At 37.8% G+C, this 26,128-nt stretch overlaps 1 protein-coding gene across 1 annotated transcript in view; it reads right to left on the reverse strand.

Annotated features, from left to right (window-relative positions):
* Positions 1-26,128, reverse strand: part of TDRD7 (tudor domain containing 7) — a 94,195-nt gene that overhangs the window by 31,986 nt on the left and 36,081 nt on the right. The window contains exons 5-8 of the mRNA XM_068553338.1: positions 20,075-20,148; positions 17,555-17,772; positions 3,549-4,135; positions 31-217 (exon numbers count right to left, since the gene is read on the reverse strand). Coding sequence (XP_068409439.1) covers positions 31-217; positions 3,549-4,135; positions 17,555-17,772; positions 20,075-20,148 — 1,066 coding nt within the window. The remainder of the gene's footprint in view (positions 1-30; positions 218-3,548; positions 4,136-17,554; positions 17,773-20,074; positions 20,149-26,128) is intronic.

Below are 26,128 nucleotides of genomic sequence, written 5' to 3' on the forward strand. Positions count from 1 at the left end.
AAATAATGTGTTTGTCTTCATAATGCTTGCCTTTATTTTGTTCTCTTCTGTTGAGGTGACCTGTGCCCGTAACCAAGCATCCTCCTCAGCATTTACAGCCAGCAACTGGCCAATCTGCACAGTCTGGACTGGTGTGACCTTGGAGTTCTTACTGTAATACTCCTTCATCTCATCTTCCATTAATTCCTGAGCAGCAGAATAGTCTCTGCCCACATACCTAAATTAAAGGAAGAGAACACAAATGAAGCAACCTGGAAGAAGGAAAGCTACAGGAATTCATTAATATAACTCTGTTTTTCTATGGTCATCTTTGGTTTCAGGCTCAGACTTGCTTACATTGACAGGGAGGAGAACATGGAGTTAGTAAACAATTGTATCTTGAAAAAGGAGAATAGAATACTGTGGAGCTCACAAAACAAGACCAAGGTCCAACACACCACACAACAGAGCAAATGCTCAACAACAATCCAGAGAACTAGAGGATATTAACAGTAAGCAGTCAGGGAGGACCAGGTTGAGAGAAGACTCAAGAGAAGGAAAGAGAGGAAGTGGAAAGGAAGACGAGATGAGAAGTGGAAGCCAGATGAGCAAGAGTCAACCTGAGATTTTGACTCAGGCTGCTGGAGATCTGTGTAGATTTCTGAGAAGAGAATGTAGTTGATAGTTCTGCCTTAACTAAGGCTGGGTCTGAACAAGTCTCAATCTCTGAAAACCGATGAAATCTGACGCCTCCTAGAGAAAAACAAACCCTTGAAAACAATAAATACAACCATGTGACAACCCATCCCTCCAACTTACTGAACAAATTTGAACAAATTACAACAAAATGTTGAGTTCTGATACCCTTAAAGAGATGACATGTTCTAGATAAATAAATGCCTCTTTAAGTTGCATGCTTTTTAAGAAATGTTTTTTCCAGGATACTCTTCTATCCCCCTTCTACAATTTTCGGCTGTTGACAACTGCGATCACCTTGTCCTAGTTTGTGTTATCAAAACATACTGTTTTGCTTTCTGCCATAAATAGTCTGCTGCTTCCTTGTCCTTTAGTCTTCAGAGATGATTCTAACAAAGGCCTCCTTCCAGGATGGAAAACCTGGCAAATCAAACCTGGCTCCTTTAACAGGAGCTATCTCAGCCATGGGATGAAGCCTTTTGAGTTTGAAGGCTATGAGGTACCAGCACCAGAATCACCTGGCCAGGGAGATGGGGGATATGCCACAAGAACATTGCTCTTTGAACTGTTCTAGCTTCTACTCGGGGCCCAAGTGGTCCTATACAGCTTTCAGAAACTATTCCTTTTAGGAGTATCTTCCTGTATTTTTGGTAACTATCAGCAGGGCATAAGAAACCAGAGTCAACCTATTTGTTACTAGAGGAAAAGAAGCTTTTAAAAGCCCTACACAAAAGGGAAATAATGCCTCTTTTGGAGGCAATGGCTATTTTAAAACCAAATATGACATGCATATTATTCACTCCAGAAAACAGCTGTAAAAGCTTTGTCATACTCTATCATTTAAGGTTACTGAGCTTTACAAATGTTAGGGTACTGCCTGGAATACAGCCGTACTCTTGGCTCTGAAGTCTCCTAGTAGATCTGCAGCTCTGCCCAAGTGCCCATTTCTTGGGACCTGGAGTCTCAAGGGGCCTCCTGGTAGCGCTGCTACAGTCCTGGGAGCTCAACTGGCAGAGGCCTAGGCTGTAGCCCGTGGTTTGGTAGTCTGCATAGCATGGGCTCCTGCCAGGGAGGAGGGAGGTGGTGAGAAGCAGCATGAGATCTGCAGGCAGCTTCTGCTCTCTGTAGCCACCAACAGAGAATGATGCTAGCTACATGCTCTGGGCGGGGTAAGGAGGTAATGTGACAGTTGGTATTAAGAGTGGGTAGTGGCAAGAATAAGGTCATACATTATCCCCAAATTACCTGAGCAAGTGAACAAAGAATGATATGCAGGCCAATTTAGATATGCCATAAATACAAAGTTTTACAAAGTTAATTTTTAGACTGGAGACAACAGATTCCCATACTTGACCTAAGGGTCCTGCCATGGCACCTCCCTGTAACTTTTATGAGTCACAAGCCTACTAGTTTCCAGAGTCTACCGCCTGGGTAAAGGTGTGGGTGTAGAATGGGGCTCAGCCTGCCGGGATGAGGGCGGTGGGGGGACACTAATGACCTAGGGTCAACCTAAGGGCAGACATTACCCATCATGCTTGCTGGTTGCCAGCCGCCCTGCTGAACACGTAGAATGCCGGCTCTGGGATTCTAACTTATACTGAAAAAGGGATCTAGATAACCTGAGGACCCTGGACCTAACCATCCTGGAGTAGTTTGAACCCCCATCCTACTGAAGTCCTAGAACTGATCCAGATTCCTGCCAACTCTTGGGAAGAACGTAAGAAATCACATGATTCATCCAGTCCAGTGCTGCGTGCTTGGTCTCTGAAAGTGGCACCAAGGACTACTGGTAACAGATACCAAAGGATCCTGCCAAGGAAGCAGATTTAGATTTTCTTTACAATGTCAAATGGTAAAAGTTAGCAATGTGCTCCTCAACATCCTTCCTTTACCTCAGTTTATTAGTGACCCACAGTGGGAACCCTAACCCTCAGCAAGCTGTTTCTATCTTCAGGCCATACCACATCTTAGAATAAAAGCTCTATACATTTACCACCCCTCTATAAAAAGGACCTTAAAAAAGCTTCCACATGTTCTAGTTTGAACATCCTAAGATACTTGATTCTCACTTCATCATCAGACTTAGTTTGTTCAAAGAGAAAAGCTTCAATAGGTTTGCTGTATAGGACTTTGATTATTTTTTGTGGCCTTTCATTGGGTCTTCCCAGCTCAGCTATGATCCTTGGGAAGAGTAAGAGCCCAAAGCGCAGGGACATTTTGCGTGAAGGAGCCTGGATTCTGTTCTGCTCCAGCCACAGCCACACCTTGGGCTGCTGCCTCCAGAGGTCCAGCTACAGTGGTTACCATTCTTCATTCCAAGTCAGAAACAGCAAATTACAGTCTTTCAACATTTTCTATGTATTCTACATTTCCTCCAAAAGTCCACATCAAGTGCCTGAGCCGAACTGTTTTTTGGAATTCCAGTTATCATTAGCCACTTAGGCAATAATTCCTTCTCCCAGGCAATGATATCAAAAGGCTCGAGAAACCAGAGGGCTAATCTGATGCATTACACTAGAAGGCGGTGCTTACCTATTCTGACTTTTAGGAAACACTATGTAATCCCAGATTAAACAGTATTACCTACCTAGTGGGTGATTGCTCTTTCTATGGACTAGGTATTGCTTTTGACATATATAGTTACCATTATGCTTTTGACATAGATTTTTTTCATGTTCAGACCATATCATCATTTCAATTTTTAAAACTGTTAGAAATCTTTTCTTGCAAAAATAGTTATTTTAAACACTATACTTCAACATAACTCTATAGAACTAAAAATATATTATTCTTCCTCAACCAGCATCTATGTGAAGAATAGCCAAGTAGCAACAGTACACTAGGATTCTAAAGAATTAGAAAATAAAACTTGCCTGATAACCACTTCATTTGTGTTGCTCAGTTCAACCACCAATACAGATGGGGATGCCTCAGTTGGAATGATTAACGGAGGAATTGTTACAGTCTCCATAAAGGTATCAGCACTTTTGGTAATGCTTCCTTCTATCTGCAAATATTCTTGTTCAATCACAGACTTGATATCATACTCTCCATGTGCTTGCCCTGCATCCTTTAGGATTTTGTCAGTGGGTGGTGGAAGTTTAGCATAGAGAATGGCCTTCTGGGGGTTTCCAGAAATGTAGTCTATGGTGCATACATCGGAAAGCGAGGCAAGATTTTTTAAGGCATCCTCGGGTAATTTCACTTTGTACATGTCCTCAAATGCTTTTGGGAGTGCGCTGGCCCAAAGACCACTTGAGTATTTCACCAGCAGCTCCTCAACTTTCTCTTTAAAGTCTCCTGGCATAACTGTTGGACACCCTTTGAGTGGTGGTATTTGTTTTGGAGCAGGTAGTGGGGATGGAGGCACTTTTTCAGCGTTCAGTTCACTTCTCAAAAGCTGCTTTCTCTTAGCCGGATAAACAAGTAAATCTTGACCACCACTGCAAGGTTTTTCCACCTGAAATTTTTAAATAAAGCAAATGACAGATATTTTAATGGCTAAAAACAACCTGAGAGCACATTAATGCATTTTAAATTTGAGAGAAACACTTTTCAAATTTATGAAGAGAACACAAAATTGTACATTTTACTCTTCTCAATCACTAAGACTTTAATACACTGCCTTCACTTGCAAACATGATCATGCACCACATTTCAGTAATAAGCAGGGAAATGAAATAGTATGAATTTCCCATGTGAAGCACCTGACCTCCAATAACCCTAGGAAATCATGAGAGCTTCTGCCCTGTACACCACCTAGTTTCTCTGACAAATAGTTTTGTCTCACCTAGTTTCTCTGACAAATACAAAGCAACAGCTTACAAAATTGACAGAATACAAGGAGGAATGAAACCATGAAAAGGTATCAGAACTGTCAGGAATAAACCACTGGGAAGAAAGCTAGGAAATACTCAGGCAAAACTGAGGTGCTGTCTCTCTTCTTCCTGCAGTATCCTGAGAAAACCCTCAGCTTTCCATTATGTAGGAAGGTCAGTCCAGAGGTAAGGTACACATTTTCCAACAACTACAGAAGAAAGTTAGCTAAAAGTGTTGTCCCTCTAATGAACAAGACTTAAAAATGCCCAGCAGTTGTATATCATCCAATTTCTAATTTTCTTCTCTTAACATTCCAGAGAGGCACGGCTTGATGGCATCTCCTAATATAAGAGAAGGAGAAAAAGAGAAACTGACGTATGGCACCATTTTTCCAAGTTCTAAGCCTTTCCACTTCTAGACCAGGGGTCAGCACACCACAGGCTGTAGCCCAATGCAGCATGCCACCTGTTTTTCCATAGCCCATGAGTTAAGAATGATTTTTCAATTTTTAAATGGTTGAAAAAAAATCAAAAGAATTACTTTGTGACATGAAAATGATATGAAATTCAGTGTACATCAACAAAGTTTTATTGGCACCCAGCCATGCTTTATGTAGTGCGTATGGCTGCTTTTGCACTACAATGGCAGAGTCGAGTAGTTGTGCCAGACTATGGGTGACAGTCACATAGCTCTTGGCCTGCAAAACCTAAAATATTTATTACCTGATCCTTTACCAAAAAAATTTCTCAGCTTCTGATTAGACTGAAGTTAGTACTCATAGCCCTCTGAAATGCTTCTATTTTGTCAGATCCTATTCACCTATTCTTTAGCTGGAGTTTAAGACCTTAGGAGGCTATCCAGACCACTAAGGTGATAAAACAAGCTTACAAGAAGTACCCCCTTCCCCAAGAAGAACAGAATATTAAAGTTGCTGGGTGGGTAGCTTGTCAGTAAAGAACACTGACTTCATTTACTAATTTTCTATATAATGCTTAGGAAGAGAGAACATAAATACAGTTGACCCTGCTGACACCGTGTGACACTCTGGATGGTATTTATATGATATTCACAATTTGTGTCCTTAATGTTAAGGCTGGAAACACAAACATTTGGGACACTCCTCATTTTGCTCTCAATGGTTAGCCCACCTCTTTAGAGACTCACATTTTAAAATATGGAATCTTAAAATGCCTATCTTCACTGTGCTTTAAGACACTTAAGATACAAGGACACAGACTGGGTATCCAGAGAAGATTTGAGAAATATACTTTTTGAGAAAATGGAAAAATAGAACAGAATTCTATTTCTATGTGAGTTATTCACTTGTCATACAGAATCCCAGTTAGTAGCCTCTTCAATAAGTGGTGTTGGGAAAACTGGACAGCTACATGTAAAAGAATGAAATTAGAACACTCCCTAACACCATACACAAAAATAAACTCAAAATGGATTAAAGACCTAAATGTAAGGCCAGACACTATAAAAAACTCTTAGAGGAAAACATAGGCAGAACACTCTGTGACATAAATCACAGCAAGATCCTTTTTGACCCATCTCCTAGAGAAATGGAAATAAAAATAAACAAATGGGACCTAATGAAACTTAAAAGCATTTGTACAGCAAAGGAAAACATAAACAAGATGAAAAGACAACCCTCAGAATGGGAGAAAATATTTGCAAGTGAAGCAACTGACAAAGGATTAATCTCCAAAATTTACAAGCAGCTCATGTAGCTCAATATCAAAAAAACAAACAACCCAATCCAAAAATAGGCAGAAGACCTAAACAGACATTTCTCCAAAGAAGATATACAGATGGCTAACAAACACATGAAAGAATGCTCAACATCACTAATCATTAGAGAAATACAAATCAAAACTACAATGAGGTATCATCTCACACCAGTCAGAATGGCCATCATCAAAAAATCTACAAACAATAAATGCTGGAGAGGGTGTGGAGAAAAGGGAACCCTCTTGCCCTGCTGGTGGGAATGTAAATTGATACAACCACTATGGAGGTTCCTCAAAAAACTAAAAATAGAACTACCATACTACCCAGCCATCCCACTACTGGGCATATACCTTGAGAAAACCATAATTCAAAAAGGGTCATGTACCACAATGTTCATTGCAGCTCTATTTACAATAGCCAGGACATGGAAGCAACCCAAGTGTCCATCGACAGATGAATGAATAAAAAAGATGGGCCACGTATATACAATGGAATATTACTCAGCCATAAAAAGAAACGAAATTGAGTTATTTGTAGTGAGGTGGATGGACATAGAGACTGTCATACAGAGTGAAGTAAGTCAGAAAGAGAAAAACAAATACCGTATGCTAACACATATACATGGAACCTTAAAAAAAAAAATGGTTCTGAAGAACCTAGGGGCAGGACAGGAATACAGACGCAGATGTAGAGGATGGACTTGAGGACACGGGGAGGGGGAAGGGTAAGCTGGGACGAAGTGAGAGAGTGGCATGGACATATATACATTACCAAATGTAAAATAGCTAGCTAGCAGGAAGCAGCCGCATAGCACAGGGAGATCAGCTCCATGCTTTGGGACCACCTAGGGGGGTGGGATAGGGAGGGTGCGAGGGAGACGCAAGAGGGAGGAGATATGGGGATATATGTATATGTATAGCTGATTCACTTTGTTATAAAGCAGAAACTAACACACAATTGTAAAACAATTATACTCCAATAAAGATGTTAAAAAAAAAAAAAAAGAATCCCGGTTATTACAGTTTTAGATTTAGACATGGCAGTCCTCCATATCCAAAGCCAGCTGAGCCTGCTGGGCCCATCTTAAATCGCTTCTTCAATCTTCACCTAGCAACATCTTCTCAACTCTTTGCAACACCTTCTCTGAAGTGGATGGCAGAGGCTAATTTCAATGGACTATAGTCCATCTTATTCATCTAAAATAACTCTCACAAGCTGCATGCCCTATCTGTCCACATGGCTTCTTCTAATCCAAAAGAGGACAACAGTTCTTCAGTTTAATGATCCTTTTCTTTCCAATAAGTTAACTGGGAATATGAGATGTTTGTTTACTAATCTCCCCCACTCTTGGCCCCAAAGCTTCCATTCCACCTGTGCTTTAGATGCAATCAGGACGAATTACCTAACAATGTAATTGTCAAATCTGTCAAACCTCTAAACATGACCTCTGAACATGACCAGCACACTGAGATCTTCTAACTAGGGATTACTATCTTACCAGAAGTTATGAATATTAGGTCCACTTGATGTGAATTTGGTCAGGACAAGAGGAGAATTCCCATTTTTCTGGCCTTTATTCCAGAATAATGCTTAAAGATCACCTGGAAGTAGTAAGCTTCCAGGGCTTTGTCTGGAGCATTTATATCAAGCTTTGCCAGTAGCATTTACATCAAGCTTTGCCAGTCAGCCTATAAAGTAGATTTTTGACCAGTAAGCCTGAGTTTATTCAAAGTACAAACAATGGCCAAATAATCATCTGAACTAGAAGGCAGGTTTGTTTCCTCAGCAGTTTTATTTTCATTGTTTAAAGTAGATACCCTACCCCAGCCCCCAGCAATCCCCAAATGACTAGTTCCTTGAATTGTAGCCACTTTCCAATTTTTACTGGCTTCTTGATCTCATAAGCCAGTTATGTGCCTAATTCCACTTTATTCTCTAGTGATTTGGCCTCTTTAAATTCAAATTAGCATCTACTAAGATTAAACATAAGCCTGACTTTAGGAACAGAACCTGACACTAACTGGAGTTGATTCAGATGTTCTTCAACATGTTAGACAAGTATTCATGGATAATTTAGTGACATGGAAGATATGCCTGGTCCACGTACTTCATTAGCCAATCTTTGGAGAATAGCTGAAGGGTTACTCAATTCAAAGGAAAAGATCATGAAACTCATATTGTTTAGAATTTAAAATATATGTAATTTAAGACAAATGTAATTTTTTTCAACTTAAACTCTTTGTTTTAAATTTTTCATGAAAGTGAAAATTTGCTTTTCTCAGGCATTCCAATGTGATCACCATCTGTCCTCCACAACATGTGTCTTCTTTTTAATTTTCTGGTCAATGGGCTTAGAAACAACACCTATTACTATATCTATTCCTAGCCTATGAGAATCTCCCCAAAGGCAAGAAATTGCTGGAACGTGGGTTACAGTATGGTGTCCACTCTTCACTGTGCTCTGGTACATCTGACCAGATTTACATGCTGTTCTCTTGTCTCATCCCCCAAAACAGAACAGCTGTCTTCTGGCCTTCATAAAAGACCAAGGTAAGTCAATAGCTACTTGAAACATGGCTTTTATTATTTCCTTAGTGTGATAATCAGCTGCTAATCATTCCAGTTGGATCTTTCAAGAGGGTGCCTTTACAACTTCTATTGGGTTGGCCAAAAGGTTCGTTCGTTTTTTTCCGTAAGATGGCTCTAGTAGCACTTAGTTTTTTCTAACCTCATTTGAAACGATTTTGTTAGATTGTATTGTGACAGCCATCATATCAGTGTGCATTTAAAAAAAGACTTATCAAAATTGGTGAATTTTTGTGTAGCCATTTTAATACTGAAGATGGAAGAAAAAAAGCAACATTTCCCACATATCATGCTTTATTATTTCAAGAAAGGTAAAAACACAACTGAAACGCAAAAATAAGGTTTGTGCAGTGTATGGAGAAGGTGCTGTGACTGATCGAACACGTAAAAAGTGGTTTGCGGGGCTTCCCTGGTGGCTCAGTGGTTAAGAATCTGCCTGCCAATGCAGGGGACATGGGTTCGAGCCCTCGTCCGGGAAGATCCCACATGCTGCGGAGCCACTATGCCTGTGTGCCACAACTACTGAGCCTGTGCTCTAGAGCCCGTGAGCCACAACTACTGAAGCCCACGTGCCTAGAGCCCGTGCTCCGCAACAGGAGAAGCCACCACAGTGAGAAGCCCACGCACCACAATGAAGAGTAGACCCTACTCGCCGCAACTAGAGAAAGCTCGTGCGCAGCAATGAAGACCCAACGCAGTCAAAAATAAATAAATAAATTTTAAAAAGTGGTTTGCGAAGTTTTGTGCTGGAGATTTCTCTCTGGACGATGCTCCACGGTCGGGTAGACCAGTTGAAGTTGACAGTGATCAAATCGAGACATTCATTGAGAACAATCAACGTTATACCACATGGGAGATAGCCAACGTACTCAAAATATCCAAATCAAGCACTGAAAATCATTTGCACCTGCTTGGTTATGTGAATCGCTTTGATGTTTGGGTTCCACATAAGTTAAGCGAAAAAAACCTTGACCATATTTCCACATTTGATTCTCTACTTAAACGTAATGAAAATGTTCTGTTTTTTAAAACAAATTGTGACGGGCGATGGAAAGTGGATATTGTACAATAATGTGGAACGGAAGAGATCATGGGGCAAGCGAAATGAGCCACCACCAACCAAAGGCTGGTCTTTATCCAAAGAAGGTGATGATGTGTATATGGTAGGATTGGAAGGGAGTCCTGTTATGAGCTCCTTCAGGAAAACCAAACGATTAATTCCAACAAGTACTGCTCCCAATTAGACCAACTGAAACCAGCACTTGACCAAAAGCATCCAGAATGAGTCAACAGAAAATGCATAATCTTCCATCAGGATAACGTGAGACCGCATATTTCTTTGACGACCAGGCAAAAACTGTTACAGCTTGGCTGGGAAGTTCTGATTCATCCGCCGTATTCACCAGATATTATTGCACCTTCGGATTTCCATTTACTTAGGTCTTTACAAAATTTTCTTAATGGAAAAAATTTCAATTCCCTGGAATACTGTAAAAGGCACCTGGAACAGTTCTTTGCTCAAAAAGATAAAAAATCCTGGGAAGATGGAATTATGAAGTTGCCTGAAAAATGGCAGAAAGTAGTGGAACAAAAGGGTGAATACGTTGTTCAATAAAGTTCTTGGTGAAAATGAAAAATGTGTCTTTTATTTTTACTTAAAAACCGAAGGCACTTTTTGGCCAACCCAATAGTTCCTGTGGTCTAATTGATTCAGGTACATACCTGAGAAGGGGGTCAAAAGGCCTCCTGTTCTATAGGAGAAGACTCAGGATCATAATCCTGCCATTTTCTTCCATGCTTTCATTGTTTTGTGGCTCTTCAGTTTTTTCTTTGGTTTTGGATATCCACCCAAAAAATCACCAGTCCAATGACTGGAAACTGGCATGACCTGGAACTCCATAGATTTACTATGTATGGGTCCTTACCTCCAACTCCCAACAGCAGAGACAGGTAGGTAACCTAAAGGATTAACTCCTTACACCATGGAGTTCAAGCCATCTCCTTTGGTGATCATCAGAAGATTCTAGTGTCTAACATGCCTTAAACCTTCTATTCCCACAAGTTCATTATATTTAGCTTGATTTCTGCCTCATTTGGAATCACAACTTGAATGAGATACTTCTCTCACATCCCTCTGAGTTTTTGTAAGTTTGGAGTTGACAGATTAGGTTTGGTAGATGTGAGACTCAAGGACTTAAAACATCAACTTCTTCAGGAGCCCTACAAGTTCACACAAATAGAAGTCTTCATGCTAAATGCCTAGAAATTGTCTTCTTAATTCTAAGAGGTCTTTACTTCTTCCTAATTTACCTGTGCTGTAAAGTTCTTGAAGCCAAATTCCTCTGAGTCTATGAAGGCTCACCTGCTAACTCTGCAGCATAGGCTGCTGAGGTAAACTTACTGTTTCTTATGGAATTAGAATTTTCTTTGGGATTCTGTAACAGAATTGGTATTGTCCAATTAAATCAAAAAGTCTCAAAGCAGTTGTATGGGTCTCATTCAGACACAGTTTTGTTTCCATTGGGTAGTAGTTCTTTGTGTTGAAGCTTTAAATTACATTCTAAATTTCATTTTATATGGTCACCACCCAATACCAACCTCAGACAGTATGGTAAAATCACGTTTACCTGTAGACCTGCCTTCCAGCACTCCAACTATTAGCAGTGGCTTGGAACTCAAAAACAAACCAATTAAAAAACTCAATTTCAGCAGGCAGTAAAGACCTCTGGGTACCTAGCAACAACTAAAACATCAAAGAGCCACTGACCAGAAGCTTGCACCCTATGATTAGCAAGTTCACAGAAAGAAAGACTGGTTGATGACCTTCTACAGAGCTCAGTCTTTTTGTGTTAATGCTGAGAAGTGCTGGGAAAGTTAGACAACTGAGAAAGAGATGAGGAAATGGTCCCCAATGGCCTGACTGGGCCACAGTGAAGACAAACTGATAGGTTCAGATCTGAAGCCTCTAAGGGCAGTGGGTGGGGTTTATACTGCACGCAGGATAATACACTGAGATGAGCTAACACCCAACTCATCATTCCAGACCACCTACAACTGCCACCCTCTCTGCAGCGGTTCATGCTACGCCCAAGATTATTCAGCAAGGGTTATAATTTTTAGTCGCTTCTGTTTAAGAAAGTACAGGTGTTTGTGGCATATTCCACAGAGGTTTAATCAAAGGTAAAGGTAAAAAGTTCCTTGTAGATGGTACCCTGTCTGTTCACAAACCACCTATCCAGAGAAACTCTTTCTCCACCATCTTGGGTAAGTAGTTTTATAGACATTATGTATTTCAAGGCTAATACTCTTTCACTCCCATCCCTTTCCTAGTAAGGACTTCACACTGATGCTGACTACAACCATTTATATTTGGATAAACTTCAAGCCATTTTCCTTTAGTGTGGCCCAAGGTTAGGCCCTTGTTCACAGGTCCCCTTCAGGAAGACATTATCCTGGTTAAATGTGTGCAGACCTTTTGGGCATGATCTTGGCTGGCAGCTGTGGCTTTCACCGTGCATTCTAAGCTAAGTAGGTACTAGATATGCTTCTCATTACCTTTGCGGGGAGCAGGATCTGCTCCTCTAGGATGGCAGAAACTCACTTCATCTAAGAGTTTTAGTTCCTTTATCCACTGCTCTTATTTTTCAATTTAAACTTTTGTTCCGCCCTCTTTAGCGTTTCCTCTGTTTTCACTGAGATAGGCTCCTCTGTAGAGCTTGCTGGGTATGCCTCTAGTTTACCAGTGGGTTTTAACTTGCTTACATTTAAGCTGGACTGTTCCTGGAAAAATAACAGCTGTCTTTTCCTATACACCTGCTATGTTTCTTTTTTTCTTTTTTTTTTTTGGCCACACTGTGCAGCATGTGGGATCTTAGTTCCCCAACCAGGAATCAAACCCACACCCCTGGCATTGGAAGCACGGAGTCTTAACCACTGGACCACCAGGGGAAGTCCCCTATAGACCTGCCATGTTGCTATACTGTACTGGCAGCTGTTTATAGTTTGTGTAACTTAATTCTAACAACCCTAAGAGATGGGAAGAAACAGTCACATTTTAGAGCATACTGAAGCCCAGATTTGTATGCTGAAAGTAACACCACTAAGAAATGGCCAGGGCAAAAACCTAACTGCAAAGCCCAAACTCTTTCTATTGTACTATTGGGCCTTATGGGTAGTTTTCTGTTTCAAGTACCAGAACAGCAATGTCACATTACTCCCCTGCTGCCCTATTTTGATTTCGCCGCAGTGCTCTTTTATCTTTCTCCTATTCAGATGGTCACTGAAATTGAATTTAAAAACTGTTCCAATGTGTTCATTGCATATTTCTTTTTATTGGTGAAAAGTTAGAAAAGAAATTGGATTCCAATTAGATATTATGGCTGTACTTTCAAGTCCTAGCTTTACTTCTCGTTGCTGCTTCTGCTGGCATGGCTGCATAGACTGTATCAACACCACTAAGCCTGAGGATATATCACTGCTGTTTCATTTATGTTCACTTCCTTAGAAATTCAATTTGTTTTTAACCCAGAAATATCCAGGCTTTAAAAACAGAGGCAATTCATTTCGCATGAGCTGACAGGTGCTTTATCTTATATAATTAATTACCACAAAGTTAAGACAAATTCCTGAACATACAAAAATACAAAAATATGTAAGTGGCAGAACTGCTGTTGCCTCTTTTGATATTACAGAAATTGCTATATTGACGCAATCCAGAACTTTAGGAATTTTTAAAAGTCTGAGGTATTAGAGGACTAAACGACTTAAAATAAAGCTCAGTGATTTCTAACGGACAGAAAAATGACATATAAAATACAGACTAACAGTAAAACCTTTTTATAAAAGCGTGAATAATTAGCGTCATTAGGTATTTTTTCTCATTTACAACATTTTATGTTCTCATTCACTAAATGTTATGTTCTGTAATTAAGGCCTGAGGTGCTTCCAGCTGAACTCAGAATGTTTCCCACTATCCTGAAGTTGCCTCCCACTGCTCCTACACTAGGTCTTTCAGGCTACTGGCAGACAGCCTTCTCAGCTGAGTGCATCTATTCCTATATGGCTCTAAACAAGCCGCCCAGCTCTCCACACAGCTTCAGGTAAGGCACTAAAGACAGATATTCTGTCTCAGGTAGGAATGGAGACGTTTCTCCACCCATGTTTCAGAGTGGAGGATTTCAACAAAATCTCTGATGTTCAACAGTAATTGTCACAAGATTTGAAATTTTACTAGAAATTGAAGTTGGCCAGAGGCTCTGGATCCTGCGTGACCTCATGGGAGGGACCCACTAAGTTTCCACCAAATGATGACTCTTTAATAAAGTGAATTGGCCCGTTTGCCTCTTGAGTTTCTTCTTGAGCCACTCTCTTCTTATTGAATTTCTTACAGTTTCCTGAAAAAGCCATGTTTTTCTGTCTCAGGCTTTGGCACAGGCTGTTTCTTTTGTCTGAGGTGCCTTTTCCCCAGCATTCCCTCCTTTGTCTAACTTACTTCAACTCATCTCTCAGGTTTTAGTGTAACAGACACCTCCTCTGGGAAGCTTTTCTTGACTCATCAGACTACGTCACATCCTCCTGTTTACACGTTTCCTTAGCACCCTGCATTTCTCCTTCATAACTATTGCAGGCTTGCCCTTATCTGCTCAATGTTTATTTTCCCTGTTGGACAGTAAGTTCCGTAAGGGCAAGGTCCAGGTCTGTCTTGTTTACTGTTATTCTTAGCACCCAGGTCAGTGGGTGGCTCACAGAAGCATTTTATAAATACTAGTCAAATACAACAATTAAGGAGAACATTATTAATAAGGCCACCACTTTAGAACAGCCAAGAGATGTTGCTATCCTTCTCCTAGGACCCAACGGCAATTCTTAGATGCCAGTATCCTTGGTCAACAGCCTGCCATCTTGGGCTCTTTGCCTTTCGAAGACAGCTTCTGCACAAGTTCCATTTCCCTCGAAAGTTGCCTAGGAACACTATGGAACTGGGTCACCATTGTTAATATGATTTTATATTCTCTTTAGCTTTCAAAACTCTCAGTCCACATTTTGTTGTCAGAGAGATCCAAAAGGTTAAGGACAACAGATTCAAAGCCTCCTTCTGCCTGCATCAAAATACCATCTAACAACCTTGTAAAGTGACTTATAGCGTATAGCTGATTAAATCTTCATGAAGGTAAAATTTCAGAGCTTTTATTTGGTCCCTTGAGCTGATGCTACCCATCCTATATTCAAATGGAAATCCTGCAAGTGATTATCTCTGGGAGGTAGGATGATGGGGGATTTTTATTTCTTTTATAACTTTTTCAATATTTTTATATGGGACATTTTACATGACTGGGGGGAGAAAGCACTTTTTTTTTTTTCTAAAATAAAGAAGTACACTGCACTCAGATTTCTTCTTCACTTACACAACAAGACATATGGAGATACACATTACTAAGTCTTTCTTACCCTAAAATTTCTGCACTGTGTTCTAACCTGTCTGACCCTGTTTGCAGTAGAATCAGCCCTGGGCATGCTATCAGTTTTTCAGCAAGATGAAAAGCAAGAAGTCAGAAAAAAGGGAAAATAACCATGGTGTAACTGTTTAAAACTGCCTAAAAATAAACATGGTGTAACAGTTTGAAACTGTTTACCAGTAGGCTGTTTAAAAAAAAAAAAATCAGAGCTATTAAAAAAACAGTTTTGAAAAATATCAACAGATGTCATTAAAACTGGCAGTTTTTGTCATCCTAGACACAATGATTCACTAAGTAAATTCTCATACCTGACAATTGATAGTGATTGCATCTAAACAGTCCTACTCAAAATTGAGAGAAACAGCATGGAGATAAGAAAGATACATTACATTTCTGCATCACATTCCACCCTCACTGCCTGGACAGAAGATAATCATGCAACAGAGATGCATTTGAGCAACCAAAAAATTAAAAATCAGTCATTTCAGCACCTGAAATTTAGTAGGAAACCACCCACTTTAGATAAAGTTTTAACATCAAAGAGATAGGTACTCTCTCTCCTGCAGTCCTAGCAAGAGAAATTTTGAGGCTTTGCAGATATGCAGAGTAGCGAGGATGAAAATTTCCCGCCAAAAGTCATAAATTAAGCTACACAAATACTAGTAATTATCATGCAGTGTAAAACAAAGTGACCAGAAACATAATACATTAAGAAGAATTTGTGAAGTTAACTTAAAATTCTTTTACTCCAAAGATAATTTCTTTATCGAAGCTTAATAGTGAGTTATATGTGTATATTCACAATAAAAGGGTTTAAAGTTCATTGAAGACATAAGTTCATGAATGTCTACGGATTTAAAAAATAAAAGAACCATATGCATTCCAAAAACGAGCTCCAGGCCCTGAACCTTCAAATCAAGCAGCCTGATGAAACCTCAGAAGTCCCCTTCAAGATTATGGAAACCTAAGGGGGTCCTCAAATGCTGCTAAACCTGCATCCAGTGAGAATATTCTTTGCAGAAAGGAGTAAAAATGGAATGAATTGAATAGCAACCTTAGGAATTCCCACTATAAGAATAAACCCCATATTCAACATAAATCAGGGATAACATTCTTATGATCATTCTTGACTTTATAGGTAGGGAAACAGCCATAATTCCAGAGTTTGACATTTCTTCTTGTTTTCCCACTTCACACTGTATGTATATATTCATCAGCACATCACATTGCCCTAAGGTGGTCTCAGCCCCCAAAGCACTGCATGGTACCTGCAGGTGCAGAGTGAATGATGTATGAACAAATAAGACAGATAGATGGATGGATGGATGACTCTTGACTGGAAAGCCCATGGGACTGGAGTGGGTGTCAGTGCCCTGGAGGAAGAAGTGGTTATAAAAATACATGCTGTCTTTAGGTCAGGTGCTTATAAGAGAGAGTGGCCCACACTCTGCCCAACAGGGTTGGGGGCCAAAATATATATTAAGTTAAAGAAATGAAAGCCCTCTATCAAGCAATAATTGTCATGCATATTTAATTCTATAAGCTTAGAAGCACCAAGTAACTGCTAATTTAGAAGTTATTTTGTTGAATAAATTCTATGTAAATAAACATTAAGAAATATCTAAAAATTAGTTATTTTGGTTTAAGAATCTAGTTGTCTCTATCTCTGGATGAACTAAAAGATGTCTAATAAACTACTCTGATCCATCGTTTTATTATAATAGATTCTCAAGTAGGAACAGGCATGGAAATAGATGTCACCTCACTTTTCAATATTTTTCTCCAAAGAAATTTGTGAATAGTTTAAATCTGAACCCTGTATTAATTTTTTTAGATGTATTCTATAAATAATTAGCCAAAATAACTAAAATTTGTTCAGCTGAATGTCTTTAAAAATGCTCAGGAACAAGAATATAAAATTTGAGGCTAACAAAAAATGTTCTATTACCAGTTAAGTTCAAGTTATTAAAACGACAAAGCCATCAGTATCTATTGGTAACAGTTCAGTACAAAATGGTATATATATTACCACATATTAAATGTATTTAAAAATAACTTAAAATCTATAAAAACAGCAATTACAACACACACAAGACCTCAGCCGTGACATATTTCTCCTATAAATAAGAACCGGTATGTGTTAATCATAGTCATAAAGATTAATGAAGCAATATTATGTAAAGAGCTTCGTGCTCCCCAAATAAAAGGTGATATTACTAACAACTCAAAATCTGAAAGTGGGGCAGGGAGGAGGCATCAGGAGGGAGGAATAAGAAGAAACGTACCGTGCAAATATGAGGCCAGTGTTCAAACTGTTGTAAAATTCCTTGATTAAGTTCTTCTTTATATAATTCTTTGTAAAAATGTGGAAGCTTAGATATCCAAATGCCATTGTTATGCTTGTTTAGTATTTCCTTTATGCGGTTTTGAACCTCATCCATTTTATAAGTGTAAGAGGCAGGAGGCGCGGCATTTGGTTTTTCAACAGCCTGATTTAAATTATCTTTAAATTAAAAAATATGATAGAATTAACCAGAATGCTTAACATTTTTGATTATCCCCATTACCTAGTATTTGTGTCTTCAGGCTTTGTTATACTTCAGGCTTGCGGGGGTTAAGGGACTTTCAAAGGGAGCAGGATTAGGAGAGCAGGACCATGACAATTTCATTCTAAGTTTTAACCCTGAAATAACCAAGAAGGTCAACAGCCACTCAGAGAGGGAACCTAGCCCCTTTATTTTCCAAGGATACGTCATGGTTTAATTTAAACTCATAAAGAATAATGAAATTTATTATTTAACCAATCATTTTCTAATTGCAACTAAGAAAGGTTAAATTTTAGACAATAACGGTATATATGTAATGATAAGTTTAAAGCTATATTTTACAAAGCCTAAGGATAATGCCTTAATAGTAAGATCAAAGAACATTTTATAAAAAATAAGTAATTGTCCAGGTTTTAAGGTATGATCAATTTTTCCCTTTATTAATGAGAAAAAATAATTTAGCAATAAATGAAAGTTCAAAAATTGATCCACCTGTAATCATCATCCTAGCCTCAGTTTACAAACATAAATAAAAGGTTTGGTGCTCATAAATGACTACTAATGATTTGTTTTTATTTCTCCAATCCAATCCATTCATCTTTCATAAGCGAATATTTATAAAGTTTTGGCTAGCTCTCTTACTCACATTTATTTTTTATTTAAAACTTAGAATGCCTGAGTTAACATCCTAAGGCAATAAAGAAATTTAAGTGTCCCCAATAGCTGATATTTCTGGTATTTTAAGAACTATGAAATTCATTCCAAACCTTTTCTAAATTTTACTGGGATACAGATCAGAGTATTTTAAAAATTACCATCTATAAGCAAAATATGTTCATATTTTAATCATATAGTATTTCTGCTGGGATTCAACAATTTTTATTTTATTTTTTTTTTTAAACTGGCTGGTGGAGACACATAGGCTGGTTTGGGGATGCTGGCCTTTGAGGACGCCAGGAAGCCAAAGGGAGAGCTGTTCCTTGAGGATGGCTGGATGCTGACTCTGCTTTACCCACCATAGGGCACGAGACCTGCCCTTGCTGAGACTTGGTTTGGCTCAGCCAACAGAAGGGTCCAGGATGTCCACATACATTTCCTATTAAAGGCACAGTTAATTTATAAAGTTCTTCCCAAATAATGATATATAAAAGAACCAGGAAGAAAGAAAAGATGAGTTTCTTGGAACTGGCCAGTCCCTCCCTTAAAGAGAGAGTGTCAGCAGGTGACATATAGTTGGAGGCTTTGCAAATGCACCTGCTCTGTGGGGCCACTGGAGTCAGCTAAGCTTCTGTACCTTTTGTTAAACAAATCAAGGAAGTAATTTAGGCTGCCAGCAGGTAGGAGAGGTTATGTATAAGTGTGTGTAAATCAGCTGCTGGGTGAATCATAATCCTCCTGAAACAAGTCCTCTTGGTTCTGCAGAAAAAGCTTATTCTAATGTAAAGGATTTACAGCCTCTAAAGAGTATACGACTTTACTGAGTAGTCATTTTTCAGAAAATGCATATGTAAAAGTAATTGATATAAACAAGAGTCAAATTGTTCAGTTAATTTCTATGAGAAATACTGGAGATATATTCCTATGAAAAAAATGATTTCAACTCAGTAAGAATCACACTTAAAGCAGCAAATCATTTAAAACCACATTTAAATTTCATGCAGCATAATTTCTGAAAATACTGTATCCCTTGGGTGGGTCTAAGAGCAGGGAATTAACACTTTGGTTGGAGGAGACAAGATGAGTGTGTGCACTTCTAATCTTCAGATTCTTCAACTTTATTATGTCTTCTATTGATTTCTTAACAGTCCTTTTGGATTTTATATATTTATATTCATATTTAGATGCTTAGTGGTCAATGCACATAGTTTAGGGGCCCAGATTTTACATGGTAGAGTATCTGAAACTATTTTATGAGTTGAAGTCCCCTATTTATGTGCTTTAAATCTTACTCTCTAATGAGTAAGAGAGTGACAAGGGACACAAATATCTCTGTAGGTAACACGTGGAAGTGAAACAGAATAGGTCTGGTGTGAGGAAGGCCTCAAGTCAGGATAATAATGATATCCTTGGAGGTATTACTTTCTCTTTAGATCACTTCAATTCATAACTTAAAGAAATCAGAAAAGACGGGAGGAAAGATGTATTCCAAGTGGGAGAAGGTGAGAACAAATGTCAAAAGCCACCATTAGATATTTTTTGGGGGGCTCTGAGGCTCCAGAAACCATAATGTATCACGAAAATAATGTTTAGAAAACATACCACTCATTTCCTTAGTACAGGTTCTTGAGTGATGCATCTGAAAGGGTGGCAAAAGTGATGCCTTTGGGCTAAACCTAAGGTATAAAAAAAGGTAAATTAACATTCAAATAGCAAAGTCAATACCAAGTTTCAAACACCGTACTTTTCATTTAAAGTCTCTGTGGCATTGAGCAGCAAAATAAGTCATTAAAATATTTCAAAAGGGGCAAAAATTATAATGATACCTGGTATCAACTTTCATGTTTCATATTCATCAGAGGAAAGTGTATTAAAGGCTTAATTTAAACTAGGAATTTAAAAGAACTTAGAAGTCACATTTCCAATTAATCACCTCTAAGAAACTAGCAATACAAAATAAAGAAAACTATGCAAAGAATAAACAGTTGAACATAAAGAATATTTTGGACTATGACTAAAAAATGAAGGACCTGCATCACCAGATACTGAAATGTGTTATAAAGGTACAACATTTAAAATAGTTGGACAAATAAGTAGAATAGTGGAGAGCTTAGAAACACTCAATTTACATTACATCTTAGCACATGATAAAAGTGGCATTTCAAACCAGAGAGGGGATTCCTCAATTAACTACTTAGGAAAGAAACGTAGATTTCCCACCTCATACCCTCACCAAAAAAAATTTTATGTGAATTGTGCTGGATATACATAGAAAAATTTTCTAAATATGAGGACAAAGAAATACCCCCCCACCACCCACAAAGAGAAATCATTTGTATTCATGTCTGTCTCCCTCACTAGACTCACTAGACACTAGTGTCTTAATTACCTGTATTTCTTGTGCCTAGGGCAGTGCTTGGTACATGCAAGGGAGAGTGAATGCTGTAAGAATGACAAGGATGACTGAATGAATCAAAGAGTACATCTTGCCCAACGGCGGGTACGGGACTAGTGGTGATAGTGACAGTACACCTATTTCACAATTTTTCAATAGTATGGAATACTCTAAAAATTAGATCAATTCTTTGAAATGAAGCACATCTCCTCAAAATATTTTAATTCTAAAAGAAATGATTAGATTGTAGGCTACCAGCACAAGCTTACTTAGTATACGATGCTCTGCAATTATAAGAGCATCACATTTGTGTATTAATGCATCTGGGTAATGACAGAAGATGCCAAAAACATATCCAGCTCTTACTTCTGCAGAACTGGCAGGGAGACAGCAATCCTTTTCCTTGCACCAGAGCCCTAAAAATGTAAACTGGAATCTTCCCCTGCTTTGAGTCAGCTGTGAGGGCTCTAGCAGAAAGCAGAGGGTTATAAGCGAAGAGTGAAAGTACAGCAAGGATACGGCAGAGACTGCTATCGTGCAAACATTGCACGATAATGCATAGGAAAGTCTAATGCATAGGAAAGAAAACTGTCAACACAGCAAAAGAAAGATGTTCAAGGAAAACCGCAGGGACATGTGAAAAACAAACTTAATAAGATAATAGAGGTCCAACCAATTTTATAACAGTAAGTATAAAAGACTTATTATTTTGTTTCTTAAAAGACAAATACTTAGACTGTCCCCCCACAAAAAAAACTCCCAACTCAAACATACGCCATTTATTAGAGACACATTATTATCCCACAAATATTTATTTAAGGACATGCCAGGCATTGTGTCAGAGGGTAATGATCAATGATTAAACAAGAGGAAGGTACCATTATTCTCATGGACTACATGTATAGTTGAGAAAAGTGACTGTAGCAAGCAGCTAGTAGATGGACCCCAGTGATTCTTCCCTCTGGTATCCACAACCTTGTGTAATCCCCTCCCTTTGAGTAACTCGCTTCTAATCAATAGGATACTTCAAGGTTGAGCGGATTATGCATAATTAGATTACAAAAGATTCTAATTTCCACTTTGCTAGCATAATCTGTCTCTTGCTGGTTTCGATGAGGCAAATAGCCATGTTAGGGAGGGCTATATGGCAAGAAATTGAAGGTGGTCTTTGGCCAATAGCCAGACGGAACTAAGGGACAACTCAAAAGGGACGGATTATACTAACAACCACACAAGTGAGCCTCGAAGGGGATTCCTGCTCAGCTGACCCAGCCATGGCCGATACCTTGATTGCAGCCTCATGAGAAACTTTGAAGCAGAGGATCTAGCTGAGTGGTTCTGAGATTCCTAACCCACAGAAGCTACAGGATAATAAGTATGTGCTGTAAACTGCTAAATTCGTGGTAACCTGTTACACAACAGATAATTAATGAACTGATAGAATCTATATATAAGAACAAAGTCTACTAAGTGCTATAACAGGGGCAGTAGGTGTTAACAGGGGCAAAGGTGTAAACACCTTTGTTAACAAAGGTGTCTACTTGCTCCTCTCTCTGCAGTAGGCAGAGAGAGGAGCAAGTAAAAAGTAAAGGTTATTAACACTTATTATAAAGTTATAATAATCTGAGTAGTTTGGCACTGCTAAAGAATAGACAGGTAATCAATGATTCCAAATGGAAAGCCCAGAAACTGAGTCATATATTTATAACAATTTAGTATTGGTAGAGACAGTGTTTCAAACCAGCAGGGAAAGAAAGGATTATGTCATAATTGATATTAGGACACCTGGCTAACAGGATTCCTACTCTCATGCTATACAACAAAATTAATTCTGGATGAATTAGAGATTTAAATGCAAAAAATGAAACGATAAAAATTCTAAAAGAAAACAGAAGACATACTACATAATATGGGGGTAGAAATGCTTTTCTAAGTATAACACCTATAGGCAGAAGCCATAAAGGTAGAGATTAATAGATGTAAATAGAAAATTTTAAAGTTTTTGTATACCAAAAATACCATAATTAAACAAACTTGCCAACATTGTTAACACTGCCAACATATTACAGGACAAAAGGCTCAACATTCTTAATTTATAAATCACTTTTACCAATTAGAAAGAAAAACCAACAAAGGACAAAAACCTGTAATTTACAAAAGATCTATAAATGGGCTAATAAACATATGAAAAAATGTAACTTCCTTAAGAATCAAAATCAAAGAAATAGAAATTAAAACATACGTACATTTTTTCACCTTTTAGAGTAGCAAATAAAACACTGATGCCCAATGTTGGCAAGTGCACAAGCAAACTATCACTTCCATATGCTTCTAGAAGAATCTAACTGGTATAATCTGTTTAGAGCACAAATTAGTAAAGCCTTAGTGTGTATACCCTCTTACCCATAGAGTCTATTTCTACCAATTTATTCTAAGGAACTAGTTGTGAATATATGCAAGGATCATTCTACAAATATGTTCATTGTAGAATTGCTTACAATAGTGAAAATCATTTATATTCAACAATGAGTGACTGGACAATGGACTAACCTGACACTAAAAATGATAACGGAGATGTGTACTTAATGATATGGAAAATGTTCACAATATATTGCCTTTTAAAACAGGTTATAAAATAGTAATATACATCATGACCCAATATGTATTTTTTAAAACTTATATAAATAAATAATATAGAAAGATAATTTTTAATGGTCACATTTATGTCTGGATTAGAGGTGACTTTTTTCTTCCTTTTACTTTCTTCTACTTAGCAAATTTTCTATACCATACACATTAGTACTTTTGTAATCAGAAGAAAGCAATAAATGTACTTTAGAAAATGCTTCCTATAAATATTTAGTACATGACTTTTAAACCTATAAGATCTCAGAAACCTACATTCATTTACTTTAACTTAATACTTGAAAGATGCCTTTTCAATCATGGATCCCATTGGCTAATGCCAGACAGTCCTTTATTCATATCCAAAGTCCATGATCTGACTCACTACAATATACATACAGCAATTTCTTCTCTCATTCTAGGCCTAATGGAACCCTGGTCGTCAGTGCCATACTCATCTATGTTTTATGCATAAATATATTAAAAACCACATTTTAATAATCTCATCATTTTAACAAAATACAGCGGTCATGAATTGTATTTTTTTAGAAATAAACATTTCCCAGAGAAACCATAAATCAATCGTGCATCCTCACTTTTGGCCCCTCTTTCTATTTTACTGTAGACACATGGTAAACTTAGATTGATACCTACAATATTAGAGAATATCAGTTATGTTATTTTTCTAGAACCTTCCAGTTTGTTAACCGGCAGGCATGAGTTCTTAACCAGAGTTTTTGAGAATGGGCTTCTGGGGCCCATGTATTCCCTGCATTAGTATACAAAGATGCATGTATATGTGCACAAATTAATTTTTCTGGGAAGATAATTTATAGCTTTCATTAGCGACTCTAAAGATTTGGTGACTCTAAAAAGTTTAAACTCATAATAACTTATACTACTTAATATTACTGGTTAATATTTCATAAGTTTAGAAATAAAATCTTTTGCTATTGCTCTATTTTGGTAAGAGCAACTTCTTTGATTTTATAATTAGAAAGGCAGCCCATAACCTCTGCTACCAGATGGTATTTAGATTTCTCTTAAAATGTATCTTTCAATTTGTATTATGCTCTTTAAAAAAAGATGTGATGAAGATGTTTTACATCTTTAATAGTGTATAATTAAAATAGTCTGAAATATAATCTATACAAAGTCAGATAGATGAAGACAATTAGGTATGTAGTTCTAGAAATCATTGTACAATAATGTACAAGACATTCTACTATATGGAATTCAAAATTCTTACAGAGAAAGGCAAAAGACAAAAGCATATACTATATTAATTCTCAAAACTAAAACCATATAGAAAGATTTTGCTATCAATTTTTAACCTTTTATTGTGAAATATTTATAAATTCATGAGAATTTGCAAAAAATGTACATAGAAGTCCCATGTACCCTTCACCCAGTTTCCCCCAAGGGTAACATCTTGCATCGTACAATATCAAAACCAGGCAACTGACATTGGTATAATCCAGAGCTTATTCAAATTCCACCAGTTTTAAACGTACACGTGTGTGTGTATAGTTCTGTGCAATTTTACTACACATATAAGTCCATGTAACCACCACTACAATCAACATCCAGAACTATCACATCACTACAAGGGTCCCTCTTTCTACCCCTTTATTGCCACACCCTTCCGCCTTCCCCAACCCCTGACTCTTGGCAACTACTTCTCTGTTCTCTGTCTCTATAATTTTGTCATTTCAAGAATGTTATATAAATAGAATCACATAGTATGTAACTTTTTGAGATTGGCTTCTTTCACTCAGTATAATTCCCTGAGATCCACTGATGTTGTTGCATGTGTCAATAGTTCATTCCTTTTTACTGCTGAGAGGTATTCTGTAGCGTGGATGTATTCAGTTTGCTGAACATTTCAACTACTGAAGGACATCTGGGTTTTTGCCAGTTTTGGGCTATTATGAATAAAGTTACTATGGACACTTGTGTACAGGTTTTTGTGTGAATTTAAGTTTTCATTTCTCTGGGATAAATGTATAGGAGTGGAATTCCTGGGTCATATAGTGGTATCACGTTTTGTTTTTTTAAAAGGAAACTCCCCAACTATTTTCTATTGTGGTTGTACAATTTTATATTCCCAACAGCAATGTATGAGTGATCCATTTTCTCTGTATCCTTGCCAGATTCAGTATTATCACTATTTTCTAAACTGAAGTATATTTTACTTACAATATTATATTAGTTTCAGGTGTACAGCATGGTGATTCGGTATTTTTGCAGATTATACTCCATTATAAGTTATTACAAGATAATGGCTAATAAGATAATTCCCTGTACTATACAATAAATCCTTGTTGCTTATCTATTTTACACATAATAGTTTGTTAATCCCATGCCCCTAATTTGCCCCTCCCCCTCCTCTCTCCCCTTGGGTAACCACAAGTTTGTTTTCTATATCTTTGACTTTGAGCCTGTTTCTCTTTTGCTGATATATTCACATGTAGTATGTTTTAGATCCCACATATAAATGTGGTATTATATAGTACTTGTCTTTGTCTGACTTATTTCACTAAGCATAATATTCTCTAGGTCCATCTACGTTGCTGTAAATGGCAGAATTTCATTCTTTTTTATGGCTGAGTAATACTTCATTGTATATATATATA

This window comes from Eschrichtius robustus, chromosome 10, assembly GCF_028021215.1.
Source record: "Eschrichtius robustus isolate mEscRob2 chromosome 10, mEscRob2.pri, whole genome shotgun sequence".
In the NCBI taxonomy this organism is placed as follows: domain Eukaryota; kingdom Metazoa; phylum Chordata; class Mammalia; order Artiodactyla; family Eschrichtiidae; genus Eschrichtius; species Eschrichtius robustus.